Here is a 21,180-nt window from a genome sequence, read left to right on the forward strand (position 1 = left end):
GATATCTTGAGAGAGCATCTCAGGACATCATTCCACAGTTACACCAGAAAGAAAAATGGTCAAATATTTCCAGGCACTGTGCTCACTTTTGTTCTCCATCATGCTCCACTCGGTTCTCCTGGCTGGTGAGTAATTTGCCTTCCTTTAAGAATGTAAAGTTATGTGGATGTTAACATTGTATTGTAAAGAAAACACTTTAGATTAAAAATTATTTTAGTAAAAAAAAACTTTATCAATATAGGTACAGACACTCATGCTTTCCCATGCTTAGAGAGTGAAGTCTCATCCAGAGATATAAAGTTGTGATTTTCCTATATATTATACATAGATTGGGGGACCTAATGCACAGGGAGGAGAAAGCAGTTGGGGAGGTAGTGACTGAAAGTGACCAGCAATATTTCTTCCTCCAGAGTACATCTCAAAAATACTGGAAATTGTCCCACAGTGATCTCCAATGGCTCAGGATCTCTGTGACCTCTAGGGAAGATATCATACTGGGAATCCCCGGCAGATCTGTGCTCTCAGTTTTTCACACATCTGAAAATTCCTGAGTGTCAACTTAATAAGGTGGTGTTTTTCTCCCCAAGCCTTTGTTACTCTGGGCTCACAGCTTTCCTCCTGGTGATGAGTCCCCTCTGCTGACTGTTTGCAGAAGCAGGAGTGAGAGTCCATATTTTACAAAGAGATAAATAAATATATAAAGGAAACAATGCTTTCAATAACTTTGAGGTCACTTCGTAAGGAATTTGAGCTTTGTTGTTCTCTCAGAAGGCCAGATTATAGCTTATCAGGGACTAAATTTTGCAATATATTTGTGCATTCTATAGCTCCAGGTGTTCGAGTTTGGTGGCCTACACATGGACTTGTTAAGGTAATTGCCTACTTGATTTTCTGCAACTCAATCTGAATCCAGTTTTTAAAAGATTTTTTTAGTCATACAAGTGCTTTGCCTGGTTCTATGTAAGTGTACTACATATGTGCCTGAGGATCACAGGGTCAGAAGAGGGCACGGAACCTTCTGGAACTGGAGTCCCCAGTTAAATAAGCTCTCATTAGGCTCCAAGGAAAGGAAGCTTGGTCCTTTGCAAGATCAACAAGTGCTTTTAACCACTGGCTTGTCTCTCCAGGCTCTGAGTCTAATGTTTTCATTTTACAATTTTTATTTATCTGTTCTTTGATAATTTCATACAAGCATAAAATGTGTCTTCATTTTGCCTACTCCTGTCCTCTCTCTAACTTCTTAGACTCCCTATGCTCCTCTAGTAATTCCCTGTCTTCTTTCAGTTTTCTGGTCAGAACTCACTGTCTTAATCTGCTGCTAACATGGGCACATGAGAATTACAGGCCTAGTGCTGTTTAGAGTCTAAAATAAAGTGATCTAAGCTGGGAACTAAAACACACGCACATGCCTGTGTGTGTGTGCGCGTGCACTCGCACTCACACACACACACACACACACACACACACACACACACACAAGACCAATGGTATTTCTGCATAATTACAGATTTCATTTGCCAGGTGTGAGGACTTTTCAGTTCTTAGAGGACCATGCACACTTGAGCATTCACAAAGCTGCTTTCAGGGAGTTGTTCTTTTGTAAATGTGGCTGTGTCATGTTCTACTGGGTTGAAAACATGGAAAGCAGCCACCTCTTGGACTCTGGAATCAAGAAAATGTAAAGCAATGAAGAATCTCTCAGCAGAAGTGCAAATTATGTTTGCAGTTCTTCTGTGAGTAAAACAGAAGAGTGATTTTTTTTTTCTTTTGCGCTATCCTGTTCAGTTCTGTGTACATTATAGAATCAAACATATGTGACTAGTGAAATAAAAGATAAGTATACATAGGAGGTTATTTTCTTTGTGATTTGTTGTTAGACTTTACAAGTGTTTGTGACTTTATCTTTGATACATAAATTTAAATGTTTTCCTTTTTTCTCACTATAGTTTATCAGGCCTTTGAAAGTTCCTGTCCACAGGAAATGATAGTTGCTCCTTTGTATGTAGATATACTGGAAAATAATGCGATACTGGAATGTGATCCTGACTTAACTGGATTCCCCTAATACAATCCATAAGACACCTGTTGTCTGAGCATAGTTCTAATGATCTCTTTTCTGTTTGTTTCCATACAATTCAGATTAAATGTCCTTATAAGAAAGTAAATTTGAGCTGGTTCAATAAAACAGTGGATCCCTGCCCTAACCTAAAACAACCCATCTGTGGCACCAATTTTGTAACCTATGATAATCCCTGCATCTTGTGTGTTGAGAGCTTGTAAGTATTCTTTGAAGGGAAGGGGGGGAAGCTAGTTAGTTATTATGTCCATCCACATTGCCCCAACAAAGTTCAGCAGACAAGAGGCCAGTCTTTCTCTACCACTTGGGGAGACATAAATCTGTACTTCATAACAGAAGGTTCTACTGTCATATAAGACTGAATGGGACCCCTTATGGGCTTCCTCATAGTGCCAGTACTCCCATAATTAATGGATATTTCTAGAAATTCTAGCATTCTTTCAATTTCCACTTTATTTACCTTTACCTTCTGTTACACTTTCTGCTGCCTCAATGTCTAAAACCTTAGAGTAGCACAACAGCACACTTTGGTCCACTGCCTGTGACTGATTACTCAGATCTTTGGATTTCCATGACAGAAAATCAGTCATTAAACACCCAGATTGAAATGCCACCATGATTTTAGCTTTGGTCTTTGTGAGTCAGTATGTTTCACAAGAAGCAAACCATTTCTTGTGCTGTCAGATTGAAACCCTTACTCTAACAATCCTTTGTAATTTTGTGCAAGGAGCAAAGAAGAGGCAAAATAAACCCTTACTTATCACAGTAGTATCTATTTTGGCCCCAGGCTGAAAGTGTTGGCTGAATCCCTGGTGGCTCTTCCATCTCACACACCACAAACTCAGACCCAATCAGATAGATTACTTTAAAGAGGTTGGAGGTATGTTCAGTGGTGAATGCCCTGGCCATTGCCCTAACCAGCTACTGTATCTTAACTTTTATAGTCTGTATCTTAACTTCCCCAAGGTAAATTTCTTAACAAAATGTTTATTATGCCTTCATTTAGGAGATCCGGGGGGCGAATTAGATATTACTACAATGGAAGGTGCTAGGTGAGTGAACTTGGATGTGTAAGATGATTTCCATTTATCTCCAGTGCAGACACTTCCTCATTTTGCCTAATTTATCCTTTTGCCTTTTTTTTCCCTTTCCACAGATTCCTGGTGACAAAGACCTGTTGAGAGATGACAACTGGATGATCCTCCTGTGTTTTCCTTAATATATAAACTATTCTGGCCTAGAGATATAGCTCACTTTTAACACAACATCTCACAGATTGGAAGACTCTGGGATCGATTCTAATCTCTACAAATAAACACACTTTCCTGAATATCTTAATTTGTGTCTTGGGTCTCTGTCTAATATCTTAGCAGTAGAACAGATTTGAACATTTAAATCATAGGCCAAAGGCAAGCAGTAGGTTTTGCAGCTTGCCAACATTATCAACAGTGACCTTTATGTAAAACATCTAGGGCTTCCTGTAGAACGAATTCTTCTTTATTTTCTTGTCATTAAAAAAAAAATATCCAATTCCAGAGTATTGCTATCTTCCTGATCAATCCCCATTGCACAACTTCTGTACAGTTTTCCTAAAATATTTGCACATTTATTATTTATTTCTTTGTGATATGTAGTCTTACAGTGTTACCCCTATTGGCCTTATGTTCCAACTGGTCTCAAACTTGAAATTCTCCTGCCATAGCCTCACAAAAAATGTCAATAACTAGAGTGTTCCATTGTGTCCATCTTAAATCCCATCTAAGGACTGATACTGAGGCTTTTAGAAGAGACTAAAATGGCTCCATGTCTTCACTGGCCCTAAGTCTGTCCAATAGAAAAAGATTAAATTGTTCATAGCTATGAATGTCTCAGTGGTCATTTCTTTTAAATTCTAATGACACGTTTTTATCCTTTGGTGCACATAGGAATATATGTTTCTCCCAGTTATAATTCCTCACTTGTGTACATGTTTTCTAATAGTCACTCACTCACATATTTTCTAGTAGTCAGCAGACTGATATGCATTCATGTGCTGTCTTCTTTCAGTAGCTTTGTCATATCTGGCCTGGGAAAAAAATGACTCTATTACTTATCCGTGCACTGTAAGCTTGGGTCAAGTTGATGACTATGTGGTGCGGAAAGGGCCACAGTGAAATGGAAATCATCTTAGATCTCTCATCTTTAGAAGTTGAAAGCAGAGACCCTTGGGGGGAAAGGAAGTATTTGGCCTTCATAGCATGCCAACTCTCATTACTTCACGTACTTGGTGCAGGAACATCAAGAACTCTGGGGTTAAGGGTTGTTTCCAAATGCTCCTGGTTTCATATCACATTCATTGATCTGTTTTTGTAAGGTTATTAATTCCACATCAATGTCACATGGTGAGATTCTTTTTGAACTTAATCAGGAACTATCGGAAGCCTGTGTTAGATCGGAATCTGTTGTCTGTTTTATTTGTGTTCTTTTGTCCTTCATGGACAGCAATCAGCAATCTCTTGAACCCTTCCTATAGCATGGTTGTACTAAGCAGACATTTCCTTTAGGTCAGAATTTTTCCATGTCTTTCCTGTTCCTGTTGCTGTTCCTGTTCCTCTCCCTATTTCTATTCTATTCCTATTCCTGTTCCTGCTCCTGTTCCTGTTCCTGTTCCTTTCAATGCTGAGGCAAATAACTTGAAACTCTAAAACAATATTCTTCAATGTCTTGTGTTATTTAGCCTAATGTTTTGTTAACTTTTAGGTTCTATATCATAGTTTTTCTGGGAACACATTGTCAGAAAGGAAAAGAAAATGTCTTTATTATGCCACTGTATTTATTTTTCCTATAGAATCTTCTTTGTTTTGTATTAGAATATAATGTTAAACCATTTCTTAAGAATCTCAGATGGCTGCTTTTTATAAGAATGGAGATAATTTTAGTGGACAAAGACATTAATGTAAAATATGCTACAAATAACTGGTAATGACTTCAATGATTATGCCTTTTTTGTAACTTGATTGTAAGTATATCTGAAGAGGGAAAAGAGATCAGCATGTATCCAAATGCAATACTGTCTTCTCCTGTGACTTATAGAGTAAATGTCTCTTTATCTCTGACCTCTGCAACAAAGAATGTGATCTCTGGCTTCTGAATTAACTTCAGTAGCTACTCTCTCTGCCTTTTTCTCCTTCCCACATGCACTTATTTCTTCTATTTCCCCACGCATCCTTCTCTTCCCGACCTTTCTTCCTTCCTCTTTGTGTTTCTTCATCTCTCATGTTCCCTCCTGTCTTTCATCTCATGCTAAAACCACAACTTTTTTATATCTTCTTCTTCAAATCATCATTCTTTTAACATTACATAAGCAATTAAGAAACTACTCACTGTGAATTATAATATCTCAGTCTAACCTGTAAGACACATTGCTTTTTCTACTACAGTAATTGTTAAAAGCATCTTCTCACCAATTGACAGAAACTAAACAGAGAAATAATTAAACTAATAGAGATTAAGTATTGAATGGGTATAATATGCAAAACTTATTAAAACTGAAGACATTAGACACCAACAGAGAAATAAACCAGTTTAAAAATGGAGTACAGAGCTAAACAGAATTCTCAACAGAAGAATCCCTAATGGCCATGAAACACTTAAATGTTTAAAGTCTTTAGCCATCAGGGAAATGCAAACGAAATGATTCTGAGATTCTATTCTATACCTGTCAGTATGGCTAAGACCAAAAACTCAAGTAATGGCAAATGCTGGCAAGGATGTAGAACAAGGGGAACACTCCTCCACTGCTGGTGAGAGTGTAAACTTGAACAATCACTCTGAAAATTAATTTGGCAGTTTCTCAGAAAATTGGCAACAGTTCTACCTCAAGACAAGCTATACCACCCCTAGGCATATGCCCAAAAGATATTCCACCATCCTACAAAGACACTAGCTCAACTATGTTAATAGCAGCTATATTCTTAATAACCAGAAAATAGAAATAACCCAGATGTCTGTCAACTGAAGAATGGATAGACAAAATGTGGTTTCTTTACTCAATGGAATACTACTCAGCTATTATAAACAATAATATTCTGAAGTATGCAGATAAATGAGTGAAACTAGAAAATATTATCCTGAGTGAGAAAACCCAGACCCAAAATAAGACAGATGGTACATAATCACTTATAAGTTGATGTTAGCTATAAAGTACAGGATAATCATTCTATAAACCACAGACTCATAGAAACCAATCAAAAAGGAGGACCGGATGGAATGTGCTTGAATATTTCTCAGAAAAAGAAATAAAATAGATTTCAGAGGTGGATGGATGGAGGAAACAGGGTGGAAGAGAGGATAATGGAGAAGGTGGATTAGGTGTAGGGATTGCAGAGGAGGGAGGATCAGAGGTGTGTGTGGCATCTCTCCACTTTTTGAAGACGTTGAGTTTGGCTGGGGATGGTAGTGGTGGAAGCCCCATGAAATCTGTGGAGTGACATTAGCTGAGACTCTTAGCAGTGGGAGATATGGTGCCTGAAGTTCCCACTCCTTGTAACCAGGCATTACTCCCAGTGAAGGCATAAGAACAGCAAAGGATCCACAAAGCCTTCGACCCAAAATGTATCCTGCCTACAAGATGTGCAGAGACAAAGAACAGAGATGGAGAGATTGGCCAATGATTGACTTCTCCAAAATGATACCCATTCCATGGGCAAGAACTAATCTCTGACACTATTAATGATACTCTGTTATGCTTGTAGACAGAAACCTAGGAGAACTGTCCTCTGAAAGGCTCCACCAAGCAGCCAATGGAAAGAGATGCAGAGAACCACAGCCAAATACAAGGAGTCTTACAGAATCGTTGGGTGAATTGAGAGACCCAACGAGAACAATCATTCCACAGGAAGACCAACAGAGTCAACTAACTTGAACTCTTAGGGGCTCACGAAGACTGTATCACCAACCAAAGAGTGAGCCGCATATGTAGCAGATGAGCAGCTTGGTCCCCAACAACAGGAGGGGGTGCTCTCACTGAATCTGTAGCCTGCTTACCTGTGGGTCCTGTTCCCCTAAATGGACTGACGACCTTGTCTGGCCTCACTAGGAGAGGATATGTTTAGTAGTGCAGCAACCTGATATACTGCACTTGGGGGGAAACCTGAGGGTAATATCTAGAGGGGGGCTCTGCCTTCTTAAAGAAGGAGGGGGAAAGAATGGGGAAGAGAGGTGGAGAAAGGGGAAAAGAGGAGAATCTTATATTGAGATGTAATGTGAAAAATAGGTTAATTAATTAATTAAAGTAACAAATACATTAACAACAACAGCAACAATTGAAGCCTTGAAGGACTTCACCTGGCCATCCTCCATCTTGCCAATAGGGGGCAGTAAAGTACTGTAATTTAAATCAATACCTTAGAAATTTGCTTTGACTTGGTGCAGTAAAGATGTCTTGGAGCAGGTGTGGTTGTACCCTGTAAGCCACAGACTTCTCATAATTTCACAGGACAGTTCTAATTTTTAAACTTTTTACTGGATAGTTTATGTATTTATCCCCCTTTTCAGTTCTGCTCTTCCCATCCTCCCCCTGCTTCTATGAAAATGCTCCTAGTCCTACCCACCCACCCCCACCTCATCGCCCTGGTATTCCCCTGCACTTGGGAAGTAAGCCTTCACACAACCAAGGGCTTCTCCTCCTATTGATGTCAGACAAGGCCATCCTCTGCTACATATGTGGCTGGAGCCATGGGTCCCTCCATGTGTACTCATTGTTTGGTGTTTTAGTGCCTGGGAACTCAGGGAGGGGAGGTATTGGTTGGTTGGTGTTGTTCTTCCTATGGGATTGCAAACCCCTTCAGCTCCTTCAGTCTTTTCTCTCTAACTCCTCTATTGGGGTCCCCATGCTCAGTTCAATGTTTAAGTGCAAGCATCCTTATCTATATCAGTAAGGCTCTAGCAGAGCCTCTGAGGAGACATCCATATCTGGCTCCTGTCAGCAAGCACTTTCTGGCATCAGCAATAGTGAAGGGGTTTGGTGGCTGCATGTAAGATGAGTCTCCAGATGAGGCAGTCTCCAGATGACTTTTATTTAGTTCCTGCTCCACTATTTGTCACTGTATTTTCTCCCATGAGTATTTTGTTCTCCCTTCTAAGAACTGAAGTATCCACATTTTGGTCTTCCTTCTTCTTGGCCTCATGTGGTCTGTAAATTGTTTCTTGGGTATTTCGAGCTTTTGGGCTAATATCCACTTATCACTTATCAATTAGTGAGTAGATACTGTGTGTGATCGTTTGTGACTGGGTTACTTCACTGAGAGTATTTTGTAGTTCCATCCATTTGCCTAAGAAATTTGTGTGGTCACTGTTATTGATAGCTGAGTAATACTCCATTGTGCAAATGTACATTTTCTGTATGCATTCCTCTGTTGAACACAGACAGTTTTGTTTTTACAAAGATGAAAGTAAGTATCTGTTATATATCAGGCTTAGCTTTCATTAAGGTCTAACAATGGGGATGGGATCATGGGGGAAGCTTTGTAGCAGGCAAGTAATTCCAAAATTACTTCTTGGGTCTGTGAGGTTTCTTTTAGTTTACATTCTTCTTAATTAATTGATTGATTAATTAATTAATTAACTCACTTTACAACTCAATATCAGCAGTTCCTCTCCTCCAAACACACCCCTACTAACCTTCCTCTTCTCTTTTGAATGTAGAACGCCCCCTCTGCATGTCACCTCCAGACACGCACACACTAACACACTCCTCTCTGCCAGGCACATCAAGTTGCTGTAGAACTAGGTACATCCTCTCTCACTGAGGCCAGACAAAATGGTCCATTTCAGGGCACAGGATCCACATGAAAGCTGGCAAGGGGCTCAGGGACAGCCCCTGCTCCAATTGATGGGGAATCTGCTTGAAGCCCAAGCTGTTCATCTGCTATATGGAGGGGGTGTATGTCCTGCCAGTGACAGTTCTTTGGCTAGTGATTCAGACTCTGGAAGTTCCAAAGGGTTAAGTGATTCTGTTGGTCTTTCTGTGAAGTCCGTGTTCTCTTTGGGTCCTTCAATCTTTCTCCCAACTCTACCTCAAGCCTCTCCGAGCTCTATGTAATGTTTGTCTCTGTTGGCAACAAGTTTAGTAAGTTAATTCTAAGAGTTGCTCATGCATTTCCTAAAGACAATTATGGAATGACCGGATATGTGCTTTTTTAAACAAACAAAAGCATCCACTCTTGTGAATATAACATACAACAAACAAGATAAACCTACATAAAGGTTGATTTTCTTTAACATTTCTTTTTAGAGTGTTTGATAGCTCATAATCTTATACACTTATAAGGTACAATATGATGTTCTGAGCATTTTGTGGTAAGATAGAATTACTTCTCATATGTTTCGAAGAACAGTTCCTGCATGAAATTCAGCTCCTGTGCTGTTCCCATAAACTTTGTATTTTCCAATAAAACTAAAATTTATTATCTCCTGACTATCTCACACTCCCTCTAAATTCCAGCCTGTGAATTTCTATCTCCTTCTACAAATTTCACCTGCATATACCCACATGTATGTAAGAACTGGAAGCTCTCATTTGTCTTCATCAAGTTAATAATCTCATTCACTCTTAGAACTCTATTCACAGCGTTCGTTGCCAATGACAGAATTTCCTTTTTAGGATGAACCAATAATTTGTTGCTTAGTGTTTCCATATCTATCTGTGAACAATCTCTAAGGTCGATTTTCTCTTCATCCCTTAGAAGTGATGTTACAGGAACAGAACTGTTTATATCTCCATAAATGTTTAGCATTCTAATTCATTCATAGAAACTACATATTCCGTATGCATGCACATATGCATTACTCCATTCGGAGTAAGCACCCTTTCTATTTCCCTATCATAGAAGAATCTGGAGCATGGAGTCTCCTCTTCTTTGGCTTTGTTACTTGTGTTTTCTGCTCCCATTCAAAATTATTAATGGCCCAGGTCAATAGCACAGAGCTTTTCTCCTGTGTCTCTTCTGTGTTTCCATGGTCGGCTCTCTTGGGTAACTCTTTCAGCTATTTTTACATAAGACCAGAAAATGTTTTCTTTTTATCTAACATCATATCTGCCTCTCTGTTTTCTGATAAACCACTATTTTATTTTCAGCTTTCATGAAATCAACTTTTTGTTGTGCGTCATTTCCACACGTTCACTCAGTATTTCGTTTTACTCCTGAATTATTTCAGTTATTGCAATGGGTTTTTGGTCAATTGGTAAACTGAGTGATGATATTTTACCTTTATAGCTGAGTAGGATATTGTGCATGTGTATCACATATTATCTCCTTTATTTCATTCTTTGAGATTTCCATATTGTCCACAGCACATCATGGTTGTAATCTGCCACCCTCAAACACTTCCAAGACTATTCCTATTGCAACCATAGACATACCTTGCCTGAATTCTTGTTCTTGTAACTCATAGTATTGACAGCTGGGGAAAATGTTCGATGACTTTTCTGTCATCAGCAGCAAAGGATAGTACCTTCTAGTAGTATGAATGCTAACCAGCTGAAAGTACATGTCTAGATAAATATCATCTTGATATCTCTATGTCCTCTAACTCTGGTGTGTGCTGTGTTCACTAACAGGCCTTACACTTTGTCTATTCTGACCTACATCTCCTTACTACCCTCACCCACCTTTGCCCATGGTGCTTAGCATATTGTTTCTCAAGCTCTAATGTTAGAAATTTCTTCCTTTTGTATGTTTTCTTTTGATCAGTTATATGTCAGATTAAGCAACATTATCCTTATGTTTCTGGCTTGCGTCACTTGAGATACATGTCTTCCAAGCTCATCCATGTTTCAGTGAATGGTGAATGACATTTTATTTCTAACTTAGTTTACCTGCCCAATTGTCATTTGATAGGCCCTTAGATTGTTGCCATAATTTGAATTATTTTTTAATTACAATAAACACACAAGTGTGTATCTTCAACAGTGGGTGGTTTCATATTCTATGAAGCAGTTTATGATTCAAAAAGCACAATTCAAATAAAAACCTGGTGGAGCATACTCAGAGCGATTTGTTAATATTGTGTGGTAAGAATACTTATACTCTATCCAGTAAACCAAAAATTAAAATACAATAACACTCGTAAAAAACTACAACCTGCCAATGCTGAACTATGAAGAAATAGAAAAATCTGTTCAATCAGCAAAAGAGTTGACTTAGGAATTAAGATTAATCAACAAGAAAAGCCCAGGAGGGGTTTGTTTTGAAACTGAAGTCTACAGAACATTCAAACAATAGTTGATACTTTAATTTAATATTTAAATTTAATTAAATATTTAAGTGTAATATTTAATGCATCTTAAATTTTGCTCCAAAAGAGTTATTTCTAAACACAATGTACAAAACTAATACAGTAAAGTAACAATAAAGCCAGACAGAGACATAACAAAAGAACCAAAAATGACAGGTTAATAAATCTGATGGACAGGGATATAAAAATACTGAATAAAATACTATAAGGAAATTCAACAAGACATAAAAACTATACATTATGGCTAAATGGTTGTTTTTCCCCTATACCACGTAAGCCTTTAACATTATATCAATATACTTTCTATATTATAAAAAACTAAATATAAAATGGCTGAGCCCATTTGTGTAATAAAAGGATTTTTAAATCATAAACTTCTTTCTGGACACAATGTCAAAAGAGTTAAATATCAGTAAAAAAAAATTGTATCATAAAAAGTCCACCAGTGGAAAGTTGGCATCTAAATCAAGAAGGAAGTACTGAGAGCCTCTCTTAGTCCAGAACAAGGCAAAGATGCAAACTCGTATGTCCACAGTATTATAGCACCAGAAGCACTAGCACCCTGACAAGGAAAAAAAGGATTAAAAATTAAGCAGGAAGAAATAAAATTATCTATATTTGAAAATGATATGGTCACACATGCAGGAGATTTCTGAAACTCCACAGAATGGTGAATGAAGATGGGCTGGAGATATGAACACATGGCTCACGGGTTAAGAGCTCTTGCTGCTCTTGTGGTGAGATGAGTTTGGCTCCCAGCACCTACACAGGTACTCACTGTCATCTGTAACACTAGGTGGAGAAAGTCCCCCATGCTCCTCTGACTTCCTTGGGCACCACACTTTCAAACCCTCATACACACAAAATGAAAATGAATAAACAAACAAATAAAAACTAAGTAATGAAATCAGTAAAGATTTAGAGTATAAAATCAGCACAGAAAACTCAGTTGCAAAACTCGTGATCTTGGAGAGACAAATTTGAAAAAAAAATATATTTTAAGGAATTAAAATAAAATATTTCAAAGTAAATTTAACGAAGGAGATAAGTGATCTCTGCAGTGAAAGCTATAGTATTAGAGAAAAACCTAAAACTTAACAATAACTACTGGCATTTAAGTGAGTTTTGGGGAAGTGTTCTTTTGTTCACTGGTGAGCACTGGTCAGTTAACTTTGCCCCAGTAAATATCTTACCACCCACACTTTGGCAAGAAGCTCTGGTGAAACTCAGTGGGTCACATAAATCAAGGAATCTTAAAAGTAGCAAAAAGTATGGTTGGAAAAAAATGGCTTCAGCTGGAGACAGAAGAGGACAAGAAAGCACTAGATAGACAAAACAACTAAAGCTTACCAGATAAAAAGTATAAAGTTGTCAAACAACAATGAATAAGAAGAAAAAGTTCAAAGACTAAAATAAACAAAAAGACACACCATATTTATGGAGTGCAGAATTATGTTAAACTGTCCATGTATCTAAGCCAATATAAATATTCAATGAACTTTTAAATAATCCCTATAATATTGTTCACAAGAATATAAGAAAATAAAATTAAAATTTGAAAACTCAAAAGACTGAAGAGCGAAAGAAATTTTTAAAAATGAATAGAGCAACATATTTGTTTTAAGCAACATTACAAAGCTATTTTACCAAGCAGATATTCTAGTGGCAAGAACGTTATGAGATCCAAGGATCAGATATATAGTCCAGAGCCATGGCAACTTCCAGCCCTTTCTCTGAACTGTCAAAGCTGGACTTACGTAAGCAAAAGGATGAAAGGGAAATTTAGCAGACAAGCCAGGCAAATATCCTTCCAAAGAAAGATATGTTTTTAATCTTTATATTAAGTAACCACTTAGATAAATATTTTATTACAGTCATCAGAGCTGCCAAACAAATCTTATAATTCTTGTTCCTCATCAAGAGATATTTCTAAGGAAAATTATGCCTTAGAAATGATGGTTAAATACAGAGATATCTATTTAATATAAATAAGAGATAAAGATCTTTAATTTATAACTACATTATTTTGACTTGTTGTGTGAGGGTGTGTGTGCATGATATGTGTGTATGCTGTGTGATATGTGTGCACGGGGTTGGGTGCAGGGACATGAATGTATTGTGGAAGACAGATGTTGGTCTCAGGTCTCTGTAGAACTGCAGTTTATGGTTTGGCTAGACTGAATAACCAACGCACCTCCAGGTTTCTTCTGTCTCTTTTTACCAGTGTTAGGAATCACTGGTCCTTTCTGCCCTGGCTGTTTACTAGGGTGCTGGATATCTAAACTCAGGTTTTCATGCTTGTATGCCAAATGTTTTGCAGATTGTGTCAACCCCCAATCCCGTCATAATCACTATCCTCATAATATTAATAATAGTAATAAATAAATACAATATATGAAGAAGCAACTATAACTATCAAATTGAAGCTTTGTAAATGTGAATGCAATTAAGCTTTAATGGTCAACTCTCTTTTTCACGTAATATCTGTTTAAAAAGTAGTGATAATAAAATCTTAGTGGTGCAGTGGGAAGTATCTCGCTCACTTTCCTCGTTTTGCAAAAAAATTTTCAGCATAAAGAATGGGACCTGTCAAAAAAAAAAAAAGAATGGGACCTGTCTAGTTAAACATGAGTATGTCCAAAGCACCAAGTGTGTGTCATAACAACAGCTGCTATGAATACATGCTCACTCAACGTTCTCCCATCGAAGTTTCAATGAAAATTAGGGCATGTTATCACCATGACTAAGTTTTGGAGGAGGAGATGCCCATATTGCAGAATAGCATCTGAACTGTGAAGCAGAACCTTTGTCTTTTTTTTCCCAGTCAATTCTTCACAGACGTCACTGTTACATAAGGACTCAACAATTAAGAGAAGAAATAACTTTGGAGCTCTGGGAAGACTTTGTACTCCATCTCCCTAACACGTCTGAAACTGTCTGATTAAGTAATTAATTCTTAGATTTTCACAGAGGAGAAAAATTCTCATCATGATTATCTTCTGTCATCTTGGTGACCACTGGACTGATTCTAGTAAGTATTTTACTAAACAATACATAAGCCCGAGAGCCAACAATTGTATAACATAAAACCAGAATCTTGTTCCAGCTCCTTAAATCCATGACTTAACAACTATTGAAAATTCTATTATCTTTCTGAGCATCAGTTTTTCTCACATGAAAGCTAAATTATAAGTACTTCACATAATTTAACATTCAAAATTAATATCACAACAGATGGAGTTTTCAAAGGACATGCTCATGTGAAGAGGTGGGGCCAACTTATAAAGAGACAAAAAGCTAGTGATTTACTTTTTTCCCCTTCACAAAAGTGATCCAAGGGATGACTGAAAACTGAGATAAAGCAGCTCTTTGAGATATTAAATCCAAAGCTTTATTCTGTGAAGCTAAGTACTAAATCTGCTGTTTAAAAAGAAATCCCCAAGGAAATGGACTATTACTTCCAACAGTAATCATTATCACAAACAGTATTATAGCCTCTCTTGGTACAAGAAAATGAGAACTACTAGATATAACTTAAAAGTTCTATTATGAATTTTTAAAAATATTAAATAGGAAACGACAATGCAAGTTAATGCACACCAATGGACAAGGGGAATAATGTGGAAAGCTTCAGCATAACTAACGGAGCTGGATTCAAGTTGCAACCCTTATTCTCAAACATATGCATTGTTTTATTTAAACGAGACATGAGAATAAATCACAAAAGCTCAGCAGTATGCTCCCACTATGACATCTAGTTATGAACTATAAAGAATCCTTATTTCTTTGTACTGAACACATTTTTTTTTTCTTTCTGTTAATATGAAGAAAATGCCTTGGCTGGGCTTGGTAGATTTAAACCTACAACACAAGCATTTGGGAGTCAAAGGCAGGAGAGTTGTCTTAAATTTAATGTCAGCCTTAATTAGGCTACATAAATCTATGGTACCAGGCCAACTTCAGCTACATAAAGGCAAGAAACTCTATAAAACAGCAAGATAAAATGCAACTAGGCATTATAGACCACAACTGTCTCAGCACTTAAGACTGAAACAGGACAATCTGGGGTTGAAGGCCAGCCTCAGAAAGTTAGAGGTCATCCCAGGATACACAGTACTCTTCCTCAAAAATCTTCAAATAAATTACAAAGAAAGAAAAACCATTATGCCTAATCTTTACACATCAAGAAAACTTTGGCTAATTCCAGGTTACATCCTGTTTTACATTCCTTTATGCTCATTGTAACTAGTAAGACCTTAATGCACACTATCAAACCTTTAAAAAAACCGAGTACTGACAAAAATGTATTCATATACTTTCATGCAAAAATGCTCAAAATCTGTTAAAGTTGTTCAATTAAAAAAAAAAGAAAACTCTCAAGCCAATGACCATAAATTTCATTTTAAGAAACTGGAAAAGAAAGAGGTAATGGAGTCAAAATTAAGCATAGGAAAGAAAATAAATATCAAAAGATAATAAAATAAAAACCAATAAATTACTAGAAAAATGTGGTTAAAATTGAGTAAAAGCAAGTTACTTAATATTAGTAAAATTAACAAACCTCTAGTCTCAACAATCAGAAATATGACAAAGAAGTCATGCGAATATCTTGGCTTTGTACGTTGTAGAATCCCCTGGTTCACTTGACATAATTCAGTTTTCAACATCTCTTAATATACACTTTATGTCTTCTTTTAGATTTGTGATTGGAAACTAGAAGAACAAGCTGAGGAAACTATTTCCTAACTTACAAATCATAAAAGTTAGCCATTTCTCCTATGTCAGATGGACAACAGTTTATTGTACATTAGTAATATTGCCTACATAATATTCTTTGTCCAACAGCATCCAGGTCAGCAAATTTTGACATTGATGGTTCCATGTTATCTCTCAAATACCCTATTTTTTCCAGCAGTGTTAATTAAGTCACTGGCTCAGTGTCTCAGAGGTCTCAGGGGTTTAGGTAAGTTATGACTACTGGTCTTCCTGAGAGGTCGCCCTCCTCAGCTTTTCCCAGCCTTTGCCTAGTTCAACCACTGACTTAAGTCAAATGACTGGGTATAAGTACCTGCATCTTTCTCAGTCAGCTGCTTATTAGGTGTCTTAGAGGGCAGTCATGCTAGTATGTTTATAAGCACAATATAAATCAGCAATAGTGTCAGGTCTTGGAGCCTCCGCTTAAGCTGGATCCCAATTTGGGTCTGTCACTGGACCTGCTTTTCCTCAGTCTTTTCTCCATTTTTGTTCCTGCAGTTCTTTCAGACATGAACAATTCTGAGTCAGAGTTTTTGACTGTGGGATGGCAACCCCATCCCTCCACTTGATTCTCTCTTTATCTTTGTCCTGGAGGTAAACTCTACCAAGTTCCCTTTCCTCACTATAGGGTTCCATCCAAGGTCCCTCCCTTTGAGTCTGGGTCTCTGGTACATTTTACGTTCATTTTAGAGGGTCTCCCAGACCTCTTACCTTTCAAAGTTACCTGTTCCCATTCTTTCTGTTGGTCCTTGGGGCTTCACTCTGGCCTTCCCGCCTCACAATACCTGATTATGTTTTCCCTGTGCCCTTTCTCACTGAGGTCCCCACCCCTGTTATTGCTTTCTTCTCCCACCCAAGTGAGGTTGGGACATCCTCATTTGGGCTCTTCAGCTTGTTAACCTTCTTGAGTTCTATGGATTGTATCATGTGTATTCTGTACATTTTAGGCTAATATCTACTTATTAGTGAGTACATACCTTGTATGTCCTTTTGGGTCTGAGTTACCTAACTCAGGATGTTATTTTCTACTCCATCGTTTTGCGAGAAAAACTCATGATGGGTGTGCAGACCAAACACTCAGGCCATTTGCCACCAGGAACAGTGGAGATCCAGGGACACAGGCCTGGTGAGACTATGCTTCGAGAATCAAACAATCCTATTAAAAAATGGGTACAGAGCTAAACAAAAAGTTCTCAACTGAGGAATATGGAATGGCTGAGAAGTATCTAAGGAAGTGCTCAACATCCTTAGTCATCAGGGAAAGGCAAATCAAAACAACTCTGAGATTCCACCTCACACAAATCAGAATGGCTAAGATAAAAAACTCAGATGACAGCAGATGCTGGCGAGGATGGGGAGAAAGAGGAACACTTATCCACTGTTGGTGGGGTTGTAAACTGGTACAACCACTCTGGAAATAAGTCTGGTGATTCCTCAGAAAATTTGACATAGTACTACCTGAAGACCCAGTTATTCCACTTCTGGGCATATACCCCAGAGACACTCTAACATACAACAAAGACATATGCACCACAATGTTAATAGCAGTTCTATTTATAATAGCCAGAAACTGGAAAGAACCCAGATGTTCTTCAGTAGATGAATGGATACAAAAATTGTGGTATATTTACACAATGGAGTACTACTCAGCTATCAGAAACAATGACTTTATGAAATTCTTAAGAAATTGGATATATCTAGAGAATATCATCCTGTGTGAGGTAACCCAGTCTCAAAAGAACAGACATAACATGCAGTCACTGATAATTGGTTACTAGTCTCAGAAAGCTCTGAACACCCCAGAAGCAACTCACAAACTATATGAAGTTCAAGAAAAACAAAGGTCAAAAAATGAAAAACCATTATGCTTAATCTTTATACACCAAGAAAACTTTGACTATTTCCAGGTTACATCTTGTTTTACATGTACTTTATGCTCATTGTAACTAGTAAGATTTTAATGCTTACTATCAAACCTTTAAAAAATCCAGTACTGACACAAATGTATTCATATACTTTTATGCAAAAATGCTTTTAAAATCTGTACATTTATCTATGTTTTTTAAAATAAAGTTGTCCAAGTTAAAAAGAAAAAAGGAAAACTCAATGTTCTCGTTCTTAATAGTTGAGTAGTATTCGATTGTGTACATTCTTTTTAAAAAATCAGTTGATAGCTTTGTGTCATTAACTGCTATGAGTTTAATGTAAGAACTAAAACACCATGTATTTAAAATCATAATTAATCTTACCTAAAACATGCTTATACCGAAGACAAAGAGATACAGTAGGAGAAGTGACCTAGATACTAGTTAGATAATAGTTTTAAAATGTGGGCTTTTTTTTTTTCTTTTTAGTGACATGGTTTTGCTCCTCAATTGATCTGCTTGTTTTGAATGGTTGATTTATTTTTTAGAATTCAGTGTATGAGGACTGTTCTTTTCTCATCCTCATCCCAGCTTCTCCCTCTCTAATGCTTCCAATGCCACTCAACTTTTGAAATTATTTACCTCTTCTTCAAACAAACACATACATACAAACACACACACACACACACACACACACACACACACACACACCCATACACATTCACACATGTATGTGCTAATAAAATTGAGTGAATCTACTTAGTGTAGGTATAATGTGTTTAAGGTTGACCACATGAGATTAGATTATCTATCAAGGCCTTATAACTGGAGAATTCTGCTCCTGCATCATTAAGGAACCTACACCTCTTCATTGACAAGTGAGGGCTCATGAGAGTTTCACCATCTATGTTGCTTTGTCAGCTGCTGTTGTTATTGTTCAGATCCTGGCTAGGCAGCCATATTGTTAAGTCATAGATCTCTATCATATATAGAAGGTAGTTTCTTGGGGATGATTACCTAGTCCCGTGGCTCTTACCATCTTTCCAACCCTCTTCTGCAATGTTCCCTGAGCCTGAGAAATAGATGGTGCATTTTCTTATTAATAAGAAATGAGTAATATTTATAAGCTATTTTTCCAAGAAATTTGAAATATAAAATATCTGATTATGTTTTATGTTCGCCAGGATGTGAGATTGGTCACTGAATCCTACACCTCCATTTTAACTGCACCTTCTAATGTTGGTGCAGTCTAACTTTTTCATTTTTATTATATGTTCACTTCTTTCCCAGACTATTAGATGTACATTTATTGTCTTCTCAAAGTTAAATTTCTATTTTAATAGCAAATGAGCAGCAGCTTATGTAAAAAAATTAGCATTTTTAATTAAAAATATAAAAAGCTGGGAACATATTAGTTAAAAACTAAATGTCTTATAGTTTAAAAGATTTGATGAGGTTAGTTTTATCATTAAATAAAATTTTTTATTTGTGGGCAAGAATATTTATTACTGATAATATATGATTTTTCCAATTTATAGCAGTAGTGAAGTCATAAGCACCAGTGCCATATCCTTGGACAGCTGGAGTGGTATTACCAGTAGGAAGCTGTATATGCAGAAGTATATGTATATGGAAGAAGTTGTATATGCAGTCTGCCTGTAGGTTGCAGTGCTCTGAGCCTAGGTATAGCTGACATCAGTAGGCTGTCCATAGGTTCCATAGCTTTTTTTGCCCATATGCCTGAGTGGTCTGTGTATATCCTTGAGTTGGCTGAGTGGTGTAAGCACTGTAGCCTTTCTGGGATGCAGCTTGGCTATAGATACTGTTGTTCATGGACGGCATTTTCTCGCCTTTCCCCTCTCTAAATTATTGTTTATATTTTCATTTAAAAATTTTGTTTCTTGAGAATTTCCTTTATGAAATCCACATTCAGCCTGTTCTAATTCCTCCCATGCCTTTTGTTCCCTCTCAATTCAGTATCTTGTTCTTAATTATAAAGTGCATATACTTTTGTTATATTGTATTTATTATTTACATATACACTAAACAACTACTGAGTTTTCACACAGACACACACATTTATATACATAAACATATATATATGTAAAATCTACTGAGGCCGTTTAGTGTTGCTCATATGTACATGTGGTTAGAACCGACTACTTGGAACTGGATAGCCTGTTAGGGAGCTCATTCCTTGTGATGGGGGACCTGATTCTTCCTCTTTTAGCAGCCATTGATTGCCTGAAGATCTTAATTTAAGAACTCCCATCTACTCTGACATGTAACATGTTTTAAGTAAAAAAAAAAAAAAAAAAAAAAAAAAAAAAAAAAAAAAAAAAAAAAAGATTCTGATCCCCCCTGGGTTAATTGTAGGGCTCACTTTAGAATATTCATTGCTTTTGAATAATCAGGAAACAGAATCTTGCTGTTAGATATTTTAAGATATACTTTAGGTGAAAAAAATTTAAAATGGGCAAAAGTTAATGGTGAGAAACATCCTTCTTTGAGCTACTGTCTTTGGAGACGAACAAGAGCTGATGTTGGGTCCAAAGTGTGCAGGGTCAAAGATGCCTTGAATCTCATGCTGAAGTTCATTAGCTTCACTGTGGTCTGCTAAACTTTAAAGAGGCATTTCCATCAACTTTCCCCAGGGGTATCTTGGCTGGACCCGTGGTGATAGGCTTCAGACAATATTTGTGTGAAAACATAATAGGGTTTTGGAAACTGTGCATATAAAAATTCTTACAGTATCTTTTTATTTCTTTTTAAAAAAAGGCAAACCTTATAGTGAGTTGTTTGAAACAAATCACCTGACATGGGAAGTCCCACTTCCCATAAACTTTAAAAACCTCTGGCAAAAGTCTCCTCACATTGCTGTGTCTTAGCAGGCATTTAAGAGGCTTCCTCTGATGGTTATAATTAAGCTTCAAAGGGACTGGGCAAAGACAGCCACTTAAATGTGCTGTTGCTTTTCCCCCCATTGTTGCCTATGTGAAATGTTCTAATTCATTTTCATCACACTTTCCAAAGGCTGACTCAGTGTTCTAACTCTAGATGGTAGGTCTGAATGCTAGCAAGAGTTCCCAGTGCAGTGAGATAGCAGGATGTCTTCAAGAGGCCAGTATCTGCTCTAGGAGTGGCATCACATGCTGGATCTATTAGGTCCTGGTTGGTTTAAACTTATCGCTCAATCATTGTTGTCAA

The 21,180-nt window shown here is 37.2% G+C and overlaps 1 protein-coding gene across 1 annotated transcript; it reads left to right on the top strand.

The window, feature by feature from the left end:
- Nucleotides 1–55: 55 nt before the first annotated feature.
- On the top strand, nucleotides 56–3,129 carry SPINK14 (serine peptidase inhibitor Kazal type 14 (putative); the record flags this gene model as incomplete). The annotated part of the gene is made up of 4 exons (XM_080920257.1): nucleotides 56–125; nucleotides 828–871; nucleotides 2,140–2,276; nucleotides 3,084–3,129. The coding sequence occupies 4 exons, from the start codon at nucleotides 56–58 to the stop codon at nucleotides 3,127–3,129; spliced, it is 297 nt and encodes a 98-aa protein (XP_080776383.1).
- Between the last annotated feature and the right edge of the window lie 18,051 nt (nucleotides 3,130–21,180).

The sequence above is a fragment of the Micromys minutus genome, assembly GCF_963924665.1.
Source record: "Micromys minutus genome assembly, chromosome: 8".
Taxonomy (NCBI): Eukaryota; Metazoa; Chordata; class Mammalia; order Rodentia; family Muridae; genus Micromys; species Micromys minutus.